General features: G+C 35.6%; 2 protein-coding genes and 1 pseudogene across 4 annotated transcripts; 2 read left to right on the top strand and 1 right to left on the bottom strand.

The window, feature by feature from the left end:
* The first annotated feature begins 2,021 nt into the window (after positions 1-2,021).
* On the top strand, positions 2,022-3,875 carry LOC104703774 (uncharacterized). 2 transcript variants are annotated; one of them, XM_010419850.2, is made up of 2 exons: positions 2,022-2,540; positions 2,742-3,875. In XM_010419850.2, the coding sequence occupies exons 1-2, from the start codon at positions 2,022-2,024 to the stop codon at positions 3,873-3,875; spliced, it is 1,653 nt and encodes a 550-aa protein (XP_010418152.2). The 2 variants fall into 2 exon arrangements, with proteins under 2 accessions (XP_010418152.2, XP_019083122.2); XM_019227577.2 differs by having other exon boundaries at positions 2,022-3,875.
* A 224-nt stretch (positions 3,876-4,099) lies between these two features.
* Positions 4,100-6,414, bottom strand: LOC104705167 (acid beta-fructofuranosidase 3, vacuolar-like; annotated as a pseudogene). Its single transcript, XR_015562030.1, has 5 exons — positions 6,397-6,414; positions 5,177-5,476; positions 4,673-5,084; positions 4,482-4,569; positions 4,100-4,378 (listed from the first exon to the last, which is right to left on the bottom strand). The product of XR_015562030.1 is annotated as an acid beta-fructofuranosidase 3, vacuolar-like (transcript).
* A 2,232-nt stretch (positions 6,415-8,646) lies between these two features.
* On the top strand, positions 8,647-11,501 carry LOC104703773 (defensin-like protein 54). Its single transcript, XM_010419849.3, has 4 exons — positions 8,647-9,033; positions 9,128-9,208; positions 9,315-11,073; positions 11,226-11,501. The coding sequence occupies exons 3-4, from the start codon at positions 10,986-10,988 to the stop codon at positions 11,375-11,377; spliced, it is 240 nt and encodes a 79-aa protein (XP_010418151.2). The 5' UTR covers positions 8,647-9,033; positions 9,128-9,208; positions 9,315-10,985; the 3' UTR covers positions 11,378-11,501.
* The last annotated feature ends 1,831 nt before the right edge of the window (positions 11,502-13,332 follow it).

The following is a 13,332-nucleotide window of genomic DNA, read 5'->3' as shown; positions in this document are numbered from 1 at the left end:
CGAGCAGGGACAGAGCCCATAGTGGAGATCATACCAGTTCCATCTGATGTTCCTGTTTGTTTTATTGATGGGTCTTGGCATGCGTCAGATTCACGAAGTGGACACGGTTGGATTGTGTCTTGTGGAGGGAGTTTGAGGCATTTAGGATTAAAGGGCTCGCGTAGAAGTCTTTCCCCCCTTCATGCCGAGTTGGAGACCCTTTTATGGGCAATGAAGTGCTTATTGGCGATTCCGTTGATAAGTATCCTCATTATGACAGATTGTTCGGACCTTTTTGCTATGACTTCAAACCCAGAGGCATGGCCTGCATTTGCAGCAAAGCTGAAGGATTTTGTGTATTACAGGGACTTATTCTCTTCATTGATTATTAGATATATCCCTCGTAGTGGTAATACCTCCGCTGATCATCTTGCGAAATGTGCAAAAGGTCGTGAGTTTTGTTTTTCCCATGTGAGTTCGACGGTTCCTCACTGGCTCTCTCTAGAAAAGAGTTCTTAACCGTGAACTAGTATTTGGAGTTTAGACGACAAAAAACAAAAAAAAAAGTTGCAGTTCAATGATTGGATTCGTCTATATTTGGAACTTGCCCTTTCTGCAAACGACAGGAGGATTGAAGAGAGCGAGCTGTCCCAGTTGCAGATTGTCAAAGCTGTAATTGTAACACTTCATGAGCCACTCCAAGCCTCAGCTGCAAATGTCTACATCACGTTTAAGGCTCGCGTTGTCTTGTGTTTGTGAGATTGGTGAGCATGTTTTACGTAAGGTTATAGTTAGAAGAGCCATCAATGACCGTACTGGATGCTTGACTGCCCATGGTGGATATGGGTTTTCCATTGGAGAAGTAGCTGAGGAGCGTCATATATCCGGCCCAGGCTATTAATTATACTTTGTTTAATGGAATTATATTTTGGGTTACTCCCATGTTCACGACTCTTTTCTTCTTTGTACGTTGTTTTGAATAGGTTTGATAATGGTCGGGCAATGGCTTGTTACGCAGGTGGGTTTTGACATTCCAATTGTTGTTAATTATATACTGTAATATGTGCTTTTGCATTCTTCAGTTTACAAAATTTGTACCGTAGACTCGCAACAGGAGATAGGATGGTAAAATGGAACACCACTGCAAATACAGGTTGCATTTTCTGCAAAAATCCAACGGAGACAAGGGCGCACTTGTTCTTTGAATGTCCATACTCGCAGCAGGTTTGGGAGTCGCTGGTAAACAGGCTTCTTTGGCACAAGTACACCATGGACTAGACGCAAGTGATACAACTACTCACAGGAAATGATTTGGACAAGACTCAATGGTTTCTACTCAACTACACTTTTCAAAATGTTCTCCACTCAATTTAGAGGGAGAGAAATGATAGGCGCCATGGAGAACCACCATCCCCGGTGGAGAAGCTGGTGAAGTTGATTGATAAGAATTTTCGAAACAGACTAAGTACAATGTCTGATGTAGATGACACACTCATTCAAGCTTGCTTTGCAACAAGATTTTACTGAATTGTCAGGGTTTTTTTTAGCAAAAACAGGGTCTAAACAAAGTCTGGTATCACTGTTGTACCGTAGATCAATTCATTGGACTGTGATCTATAAAGCTACTAGTAATCTCATTGGATTGTACTAATTAATATATGTATTAGTCATCATGTTACCAGGTAATATGAGTTGTGTAATATTGCTGAAAAAACGATACAATTTAAGAAAATAAAAACTAAAAATCAATTAAAACATTTTCCAATTCAAAAAAAAAACTAAAAAAAATCTACTCTTTTTTGTTTGAGAAAGAGTCCTAATCTAGTATTTTTTTTTTTTATGTTTCAAAATAAGTATTGAGGGTATAAATATATTTTCTTTAAAAAAGTATTACTATAATTTATAAATATAATAAACCAAACCGTACCAGAGTAGTCAGAGTGAACCGGTCGGGTATTAAAATCGGAGATGATATCTCTGTGTCGTCTAACAAACAAAAAAAAAATCGAAAAAAGCAGTCACACTCTTTTCTTATCGAGAAGATGAGATTTGCGATTGGATTGACGGCGAAGAGATTTGTTCTTCTGAGGAAAGGTAAGACTGGAACTACTTCTCCCTCGTTTCTCCTTTGCTGGGTTCGATCTCTTTCTGATTTCAGAGAGAAACTGAGTAGAAGTGATTTAAAGCTAGACGATGTTGTTGATCTGTTCAGTGAGATGGTCAAGTCTCGTCCTTTGCCTTCCACTGTTGATTTCAATAGATTGTTGAGTGCCATTGCTAAGATGAAGAAGTTTGATGTTGTCGTCTCCTTGGGTGGGCAGATGCAAAATTTGGAGATTTCATATGATCTCTTTACTTACAGCATTCTGATAAACAGTTTTTGTCGGCGGTCTCAGCTCTCTCTTGCTTTAGCTGTTTTGGGGAAGATGATGAAACTCGGCTATGAGCCCGATGTTGTCACGCTTTCTTCTCTTGTCAATGGTTTCTGTCAAAGTAAGAGGATTTCTGATGCCGTAGCTTTGGTTGATCAGATGGTGGAAATGGGATATCAACCCAATACCGTTACATTTACAACTCTGATTCATGGCCTTTTTCTCCACAACAAAGCTTCCGAAGCTGTGGCTTTAGTTGAACGGATGGCTTTGAAAGGTTGTCAACCGGACCTAGTTACTTACGGTGTAGTAGTAAACGGAATCTGTAAAAGAGGTGACACTGACTTGGCTTTAACTCTGCTCAAGAAGATGGAGAATGGGAAAATAGAGCCTGGTGTTGTAATCTACAGCACAATCATTGATAGTCTTTGCAAATGCAAACATTTGGATGATGCTCTCAACCTGTTCAACGAAATGGAGAAGAAAGGAATTAGACCGGATGTTGTTACCTACAACTCCCTCATAAGTTGCCTTTGTAATTACGGACGATGGAGCGATGCCTCTCAACTACTCAGTGATATGATCAAGAGGAATATCAACCCTGATGTAGTCACTTTCAGCGCATTGATCGATGCGTTTGTGAAGGAGGGGAAGCTTACAGAGGCTGGAAAATTGTACAAGGAGATGATCAAAAGGTCTATAGAACCAGATAATTTCACTTATAGCTCACTCATCAACGGGTTTTGCATGCACGATCGTTTAAACGAGGCTAAGCAGATGTTTTCTTTGATGGTTAGCAAGGATTGCCTCCCAGATGTAGTGACATATAATACTCTTATAAAGGGATTTTGTAAGTCTAAGAGAGTGGAAGAAGGTATGGAAGTCTTCCGCGAGATGTCTCAAAGAGGATTGCTTGGAAACACAATCACTTACAACACTCTTATCCAAGGGTTATTTCAGGCTGGAGATTGTGATAAGGCCCAAATGGTATTCAAACAGATGAATAATGATGGTGTGCCTCCCAATATCATGACATACAACATTTTGTTAGTTGGACTTTGTAATCATAGGAAGCTAGAGAAAGCATTGGTGGTATTCGAGTATATGCAAAAGAGTAAACTGGAACTTGATATATATACATATAATATTATGATTGAAGGGATGTGCAAGGCTGGGAATGTGGAAGATGGGTGGGATCTATTTTGTAGCCTCAGCCTTAAAGGAGTGAAACCTGACGTTGTAACCTATACTACAATGATCTCAGGATTTTGTAGGAAATGTTTAAAGGAGGAAGCAGGTGCCTTGTTCAATAAAATGAAAGAAGACGGACCTCTTCCAGATAGCGGTACTTATAATACGCTGATCAGGGCGCATCTTAGAGATGGTGACAAAGCAGTATCAGCTGAACTCATCAGAGAAATGAGGTGTTGCGGGTTTGTTGGAGATGCTTCAACTTTTGGCTTGGTCACAGATATGTTGTTTGATGGGAGATTGGACAAAACCTTCTTGGAAATGCTTTCTTAAGATATTCATAAGGTTCATCATAAGCCTGTTATGTTTCTTTTCTGGTAATTACTGTCTAATGCCCCAAAACTGAGAAAGCTTCCACTCTTAACTCTAAAAGTTGCTCAAGTGGTGAAAAGGAACTCGTTATGCAGATGGAGTAGATTTCATTTTTCTTCTCTTCACTCACGTGATGAATCAATCACAAAGATCAAATCAGACCTTTATATTAAAACTACCAAAAGACTAAAAACTAAAAAATTAAAGAGAAAAATTTCCATTATTATTTGAAAAAAAAATCAGGTGTGTCAGAAGAAGGAACATCAAAGATCGTCTGCGAAGTAAGGATGTAGAAAAGCACTGATCATTTGCCAGACCGTAAACGTCGCCGTAACGGTCGCATCAATGGCGTTATTGAACAAGAAGAGCTTTGTAGCTCCATAGATGGCTTTTGTCGGATATGCTCTTGAGGTAATACATGTTCTTCCACCTTGTCCGAATCCTTCTATCATCGAATGGTCCACCTAATTAATTTTTAAAAAATTGAAAATTAATAACTACACAACTAAATTAAATTCTTGTTTTATTGTAATGAAAGCTATTCTATGGAAACTAAAAAAAAATTACCAAGATTCTCATGGTCAATTTCTCTCCTTTTAGGACGGGTACTAAACTCCCATAGATCGATGTCACTACATCGTTTGCCATGGTCGACCTATCAAAAGAGATTTTGATTAGCTAACCACTAACCAATATTCTCTCATAACCCATCATTATCCAAACTAATATTCAGAATATGCAATCTATGGATTGATTACCTTAAGTTGTCAGTGCAGAAAAATGTCTTGAGTTTTGAATCTTTTCCCTTAGTCACGTAAAAGTAAACCGGTGTGTGTTCCGACAAGCTTTGGTCAGCGAAAACAGAGAATCCGAAAGGTCCTAAAGCCCCACGCACTGTGGAGCCTCCATTGGTTTCGCAGCTAAAGTCCTCGTCGTAGCCCACCACGGAGTTGTCTCCAAGGATTATTTCGAGATCGTCCTTCCTGATCACGAACTCAGCCTCTATATCTAGCTGAGAGGCAGAGCCCACATCAACCGGGCCACCGTCCCTGGTCCAACCGTCATGTTGAATTTCTTGCTGCTCAGTCACAGTGATTCAGTTTCCTCTACTGGCCATAGGATTAGGTTCTTCCCTGTCTTCGTGTCCAAAACAACAATTCTTGGAATGGTCTGATAACGGTTTAAGAAGATGATCAGCCCTAACTTGGTTCATAAGTATTAAAAACCTAACTTACACAGTACGCTACAACAAGAAAGCATACCTGAACAGAAGCCCAACCCTTCTGTTGATCAGCTTCTACACTGTCAGATTCAATGGTGAAACCCCATAATACTCTGCGTCCCTTATTTTGATCGTAAAACGTCTTTGATGCATAAAATGTCCCGTAATCGTATCTCAAAGCGGTACTAATTCCGACATTGATAGAAGGGTTATCAGGGATCCATGAAGCGTTTGAATCAAAATACGTTCCAATGGCATAAAGGTCCATTCTAGTATCGTCCATGCTAGCCTTCACGACATGCTTCACGTCTGGTCCCTTGACTGAAGTGTCAAGCCCATTCTAGTATCGTCCATGCTCTCATCTCTTACCAGGATCCCTAGTCCACCACCACTGAGGAGTGTTTTCTCGAGGAAGGTGTTAAGATATATATCATCATCAATTAAATAACCCCAAGCTTTTTTTTTCTTTCTTTCAAGTGTGTACTGTTTTTGAATACAGTTTACGTTAATAATTATTGATATGTTGTGCCCATAAATATGGGAATGATCGAACACACTCTACTTGTCTTTATTCGATCCAAAATATTAGGAAAATAAAATTATCTTGTAACTTAGATTCTCATATAAATAGAAGGGAATAGAGGGTTATCCTCTCATTGTAAATCCATCCAGCAATTAATACAATAGCTCTAATTTCTTCATTTTTCTTGAGATAAAACATAACTTCTTTAGCAAAAATCTTTTTTTCTTCCTTTGCTTTGCTTGAGCATTAATTCAGTTTTAGAGAGAGTTCTTAAGTGAATTTGTTTTCCAACTTTAGATAAATTCATTGTGTGAAATCCAGTTTCTACGGTTTTGTAGGTAAGTCGAGTACCAATTTACATGCTGGAATTCATATTGGTTGGTCCAAGACAGTGTAAATAAATAGTATGAATTTGCTGTCGAGATTATAAGTTGGTTTTTACTTTTTAGTGCCGTGTAATTATTGAGGTAAGGTTTTGTTGTAAAGATTGTCTAAATGAATCTAGCTGATGATTTCGGGGGCGTGAGCCCGTGGAGCATTATTACTTCCAGCTTATATTATATCTTAAACGTCAACGTTGTAGCTATTTTTGAGTTGCGAACTTCTTACGAGCTATTTCTTCTTGTTGGGGTTGATTAACCAAACAGTTTCAGATAATTTTACCATCACTGGAACAATCTTTAAAACCCAATTTCGTTACTCAAATCCCGCTCTATTAAAGCCCAAGAATCTTCTACTTTGCTTTCAGTTTCCATTATCAGCATCCCAAGAGATCAGTTCGCCTTAAGGATTTAAAGCAGAATCTAACCAAAGAGAAAACACTCATAGACTTTTCCTTGTAATAATGATAATTCATAATAGAAAACGTAACGACGACAATTTGGTTCCAACAAAACATTCAAAATGGAACCTCAATGCTATCACCTCAAGAGAGTTGGTGGAAAGGAGAACACTTAAAACACGTTGTAACAAACCTATTTTGTTCCTTCCAATGAATAAAGCCAAACCCAAAAATCTTATCCGAGATCCTGGTTCTCACAATTACAATCTTATTCTTCTTTCAATGTATCTAACCAAATACAAAAATCTTATCAATATTCAATAAATCCATAAACGTTTTTCACCCGTTCTTTACGATAATTGTTATATATTTTATTCGTAGTTTTTTTATCCACAAAAAAGTTTGTTTTTGATATATAGTTTTATTTACCTTTCCTATTTTATTACATAATTTCATTTTAATGTTAGTTTAAAATATATCCTTTCAAACTATTTCATAATATATAATGTAACACTATTCTAAATGTTATTTTCTTAAATTATTTGAAACGTTTTAGAATATTTTCTACCCCAAAAATTATTTTGTTATCCAAGTAACACAAAATTTTACCAGCTACATAAAATTGAAATATTAACTATACAGAAAGGGATCCACAATATTGACTTATACAGTGTCAGTAAAGAACAATTTCACACGAAAATATATCTTCCACTACAAAACATAAACAATCTTAACTTTGCCACCCCAAAGACAAAGATTTCTCGTATGTCTGTGCAGTAGTTTGTGGTCTAGCCAGTGACTCATGAGCTTGAAAGAGAGGGTGGTCCAGCCAATGACTCATGACCTTGAAAGAGAGGGTGGTCCAGCCAGTGTAGTTACTCTGCAGAGCATGAGATAAATGTGTAGAATGAAGTTTGTGGTGCCGAAATAGTAAAACAATTCGTATTTATCAAATATTTCTTTTGTTTGAAACCTATATTATTATTTCTAAGTGTTAAAGACTGATTATAATATGTAATCTCCAATTCTGATTAATGAAGATAATGTATGTTAAAATGTTCCGGATGCTGCCGATGGGTGGCTACGAAGTCAGAGACTATGTTAATCAAGTTCATCAGCACAACGTAATTGAAACATATGATATGTATGTATATATATATATATATACACACTATAAATTAAGTATAATTGAGAACGTATACTTACTCAATATTTGTTCATGTATGTTTTGGAGTAGCTTTTTTTGTTTGTTTAACGGATTGTTCTACTTCAAAGTATCATGTTCTTGGAATAGCTATGTATCATGTTGATGTCCTTTTTTTGCTTTGACTATGAAACGATAAAAGTATCTTACTATTACAAAAATTTATATATACAACATTTCCCCCAGTTACATACAAAATATTTTTGCACAACAAAATCTAATCGACAATTTTTTTTTGTAAATCCATCTAATATGAATATAAATAATAATGAGAAGGTTTGTACAGTAATTACCAAAAGCTTGTAAAGCCATACACTTTCTTTACAAAAAATAAAAAAATAAAAGTAAGGTGAAACTAAAATAGATTAAAAATAAACGTAAGGCATACAGTATACGGACATGTGAGATAATATAATACCCACTTCATTTTTCCTCAATATCACCCTCCCGAACCTTAATTCGTCTTGAGGAGGCGTGCATGTTAGGATACTATGCATTGTCAGTATCTATTTTTTTTTTTTCAATGTCTGCATCTCCAATGGTCATTTACTTTTACTTCTATAATAAAGGAACTCTAGAATAGAGGTGAGTTTTACTCTAATGGTACTCTATTCTCACTTCTAAAATAGAGATTACTATTTTTTTCTCTATTTATAGAGGAACCATATTTTTTTTTTACAAAGGTTCCTCTATAAATAGAGAAAAAAATAGCAATCTCTATTCTAGAGGTGAGAATAGAGGACTATTGGAATAAAATTCACCTTTATTATAGAGTTTTCCTATTATAGAAAAAACAATTGGAGATGGTCTTAGGATACTATGCATTGTCTGTATCTCCCTTCTTTTATTTTACCTTTTAAATATATTACGTTATGTGTAGATTATATTTTAACTTTCCAAAATTTAAATTAAAATTAGTAAAAACAAACATAGTTAAGAAGTAATATTTGTTAGCTATTGCGATAGGGTGGTCCAACCAGTGTGTGGATTCTATAAGAGCATGATAGAAAGGTGTGGAATACATTTTGTGGTGACAACTGTAGCAAAACTAGTATATAAGAATGTCTAGTTTCATCACCATTTTATCAACACAAGCATTAAATACAAAGGGTTTCTCTAAATTAAATATATATTGTGTGATCAAACAAGTAATCAGTCCCAAGATGGAAGGCAAAACTCTGATTCTAAGTGTGCTCATGATGAGTCTGTTCATGGCGCAAATTCAAGTTGAAGCAAGGAGCTGCTGCCCTTCTTTGATTGCTAGAAATTTCTACAAACATTGTCGCTCTGAAGGAGGCGCCCGAATTATATGTGCAACACAAAGTGGATGCATACTCTTTGACGGACAACATTTGGGGCCATGCCCGAATAAATTTCCCTATGACTCACGTAATTTATTTCTGCTACTATAAGCTTTATCATGTCAGTTTTTATCAGTTCCATCAAGATTAAATACTTTTTTTTTTTTGAAATTTGGCTCTAGTTGAAGATGGTGTGAATGAGTATTGCAAGTTAGGGTGTGTATCATCTCTGTGTGGTGCCATTAAAGCTCTCACAAACTCTGGTAAAACGAACCATCCAATCTCATAATACTATTATTATTATATATTTTGGAATGATAGAAATTAATTATAATATTTTAATCCATTCTACTATTGTTCGGTGAGTAGACACAAGTGAAATTGGGAATGGATCGGCAGATAATTGCGCAAATGCATGTTCTACTCTATGCACCAAAAGCTCTACGACTGGAGTTGAAACTGCCTAGACTAAACTGCATATCCACGGAGATACCCATATCCATGTTTCAGAGTAATGATTTCCCTGCTTTTAATAATTGTCGTGTGTGTGACAAAAATAAAAATACTAGACTTTGATGCTAGTATCTGAATAAATAAAAACGCGTTCTGTGTATGCCCATTGCAAAATATTTTGCTTGGACCGCCTTTTAATTAGGCAGAACCATGCTTGTGAGTATGTTGCCCCAATATGCGGTTACACTAGCTGATGAAGCTAGTCATTTAAGTTACTTTCTGTTGGTGGTGTTGAGATATGGAGAATTTTGAATTTTGAATGTTAGACATGTTCATAGAAAGGGAATGGTGTGGTTGGAATTGTTTAGCCGCATCTATAGATTAAATAGATTCCATGGTCTAGCAAGCTTCAATGGATGACCTGATCTCTATTAGAACTTAGAAGTGTCTATTGTATTGAGTTTGGTGAATCCAAGGCATACAGAAAAGGAGCTGGCTAGTAGGCTTGAGGCATCTTACTTTTGCTAGTTTGAAGTTTCACTTGAAGCACAAGTGGAGAGATCTAGGCTATTGCAAAATAATTGTAATAATCAGTTTATTTGCCCGGACCAATATTGTAAGCCACACTTACTATCCCTTCAAATGAGGCAAAGATATATCTTAAACACCATCATCTCATCCCCTAGCATCTCAACCCCAAATTAGGGTTCCAGTGTTCAACAACATCAGCGAATCATAATTTAAAATTAATTTCTATTGAGAAAACTTCCTGAAATTATGTGGATTTACATAGTCAACCTTCCAAAAATCGCTATAAAGGCATGGTTACTACTACGTATCATTGAAAAACATTCAAATAACTAACATGAAAACAAAATTTGAGCGTGATGACAAAAAGGACAATTTCTTAATCTTAGGTATACTTGCTCAGTTACCTAATCAATACCCAGTCTTTTTTTTTGGGTCAATACCAAATAGTCCAATACTCAATACTCAGTCTATGGACTTCAGCAAAAATATTGGTAAATAAGATTTTAAAGTTTAAAATTTAAAGATCATTTTGATTAAATTTATAGATTTAATTCCATTTTTTAAAAGATCATTTATAAAGAGACTGTAGATATTTTACTTCTTCTAATATGCTCACATTTATTGTCTAGTCAAATTTAATTTAAATAGTCAGATACTCAGATTTATAGTTGATTATACATAATCAATTTTAGTCAAACTCCACATGATTTTTATCCATTAATGGTCTTATATTGTCTTGCAAGTTGCAATCAAGGTGATTGGCATGTGATCAATACAAATATATGTTGATATAGTTACTTATTTTTTCCGACATTAAGTTTTGCATTAATATTGACGTATCCAGTTATAATCGTTTTGAGATTCTTTCTGTTCTAAAAAGATAAGAAAAATAAATGAAAATCTCTCTTTTATCAAAATATATATAGAAGATCCAGTTAATTTTGCAAAGACATAGTAGAAAAGTGAGACTTTTGGAGAGAAGTAGATAAACAAAACTCTTAACAAAAAAAAAGAAAAGAAAAAGAAATCAGAGAACATATAATTTCTTGGTATATAATGGGTACTATCACAAAGACATCTGTAATTGTTTTTCTTGTGGTATTGACAATTCCATCGTCTTATTACAACGTTTTGGGTGGGTCAGGTATGTTGTTCTCTTAGAAGATTTTGATTTATTTTTGTTATTTTTTAATCATCTTTGATCACTTCAACAACAATAATTTCACACATTTTTCTTTTCTTAAACGTATATATAAATAGAAATAGAAAATTACATGTATGTGTGTATATGTGCAGTGGTCGAACCAGCCGAATCTCGTCTATGCCTTTTTAAATGTGAAGGTGTATTTGATGATCATGCATGCTTCCATGACTGTTCTGGGAAGGTGGGATACAAGAATGGATACTGTGTTGGAAATCCTCCACGATGTTGTTGCACCCATGATTAGCTCCACGATGTTGTTGCACCCATGACTAGCTATATTCATAAGTAGTTGAACTTTCAAGTTATGCGATTTCTAGTATGTTTCTTTTAAATTTTGATAATAAAATAATAAATGAGAAGAAAAAAAAGAGCTAATAAAGAGATGAAAAGACATACCATGGTAAGTTGGTAACGTCATTGAAAAACATTCAAGATAAAATAATATGAAAACAAAATTTGAGCGTGATCCCAAAAAGACAATTGATTAATCTTCAGTATACATTCAGTTACTCAATACTTAGTCTTTTTTCAATCGGATTAAATATAAAGATGTTGTTTTTTTTTAAGATCCATTTATATAAAGACTGTGTAAATATTTTTACTTCTTCTAATATATATGCTCACATTTATTGTCTACTGAAATTTAATTAAAATAATCAAATATATAGTTAATGATACATAATCAACTCTAGTCAAACTCCACATGATTTGTTTCCATTAATGGTCTTGCGGTCTTGCAATCTAGGTGATTGGTATATGAATATACGAATATATGTTGATATAATTGTTTAGCCTATAATTATTTATTTTTCGCAACATTAACTTTTGCATAAAATTCGATATATTCAGTTATACTTTGAGATTCTTTCTGTTTTAAAAAGATAAGACAAAGAAATGAAAATTTATCTTTTAATCAAAAATAAATTTGATATATTCAGTTATACATTAACTTTTTGCTTTGTTTGGTTGATATTTACGCTCTGATTTTTGGCATTGATGTTTTGTTTGCTCATCAACACATTTTACACGTCATTTTGATCAAAGATAGTATACAGTCCAGACGAGGAAAAGTGTTTTGAAAAAAAGAGTGTTGTGACTCTATATCAAATTGGTGCGTCCGTGGCGGACCGAGGAACATTTATTTACGGGGGGGGGGTGCAATTTGTTTTCTCAAACGGTTAAAATGTTTTGAAAATGTTGTTAAGAAACTATTAGTGTAATAGGGTGGGAGTCGAACTCGGGGTAAGGACGGTCAGCTAAGTAGGGACAAACCAACTTTGCTACAGATAGTTTACAGATTAGGGATCGAAGAACGACAATTCAGAAACCACAAGTCTCGCATAGATCGGAGGTATCAGAGGCTTCGGGTGGTGATGTTAATCGACGAATTATGGAGGTGGAAGGTCAAATCGGACCGATTAGATGAAGATGCAGTGGCTGTTGGACGAGAGAGTTTTACGACGGAAAAGGTTTTGGAGAAATTGGCAAGACAACGTTTCTCAGGCTTCACACACGTTCTAATGGTTGCATAGAGCCAGCGCAATTCTGTTCTCAGGTACATAACTCAAAACCTGGAACATCGAATTAGAGATTCCTCACTAGGTTAGGTTTATTGGGGAATGAATTTGGATTTTGGAGAATCGTGAAAAGTTTGTGCCAGAGACTGCGTTTGAAGGGTGAAAAACAACATACAGTATAGAGTGCCAGAGACAAATTCTGCTGGAAGTAAAGATTCAACAAGTTAAATAGGCAGAACCATGCTTGTGTACAAAAGCAGAAAAGTTGAGATTAGTCTCTTTGAGTATAGCTGCTGGTGGGTGATGTTCTTAGTTGGTATGAGTGATTCAGAAACAAGAGTTTTTATGTGAACCAGAGTTGATTGCAACATTGGAGATGACTGATTCGATTAAGCCAACATACAGTATACAGTGCCAGAGACAAATTCAGCTAGCTGGAAGTAAAGATTCAAAGCGTTCAAGATTCTAGTCCGGCGACAACACTGGTTTGTGCCATAGGATTGACTGACTCCAACTTTGGGCACAGACACATTCGAAGATTAATTTGGTGCTTCAAACATCCAAAGATGTAGAATTTGGCTTCTACATTTTAAAAAGGTCATTGCAACCGATCAGATGTCTACTAGTTTTCGTGAGACACTTGAGGACCCTCAGTTTGTGGTAGTGTGCTTGAAGCAATCCC

Source organism: Camelina sativa, chromosome 7 (assembly GCF_030686135.1).
Source record: "Camelina sativa cultivar CO46 ecotype springtype chromosome 7, ASM3068613v1".
NCBI classification, from domain to species: domain Eukaryota; kingdom Viridiplantae; phylum Streptophyta; class Magnoliopsida; order Brassicales; family Brassicaceae; genus Camelina; species Camelina sativa.
The sequence above is the reverse complement of the archived record's forward strand: the minus strand, read 5'-3'. Positions and strand labels throughout refer to the sequence as shown.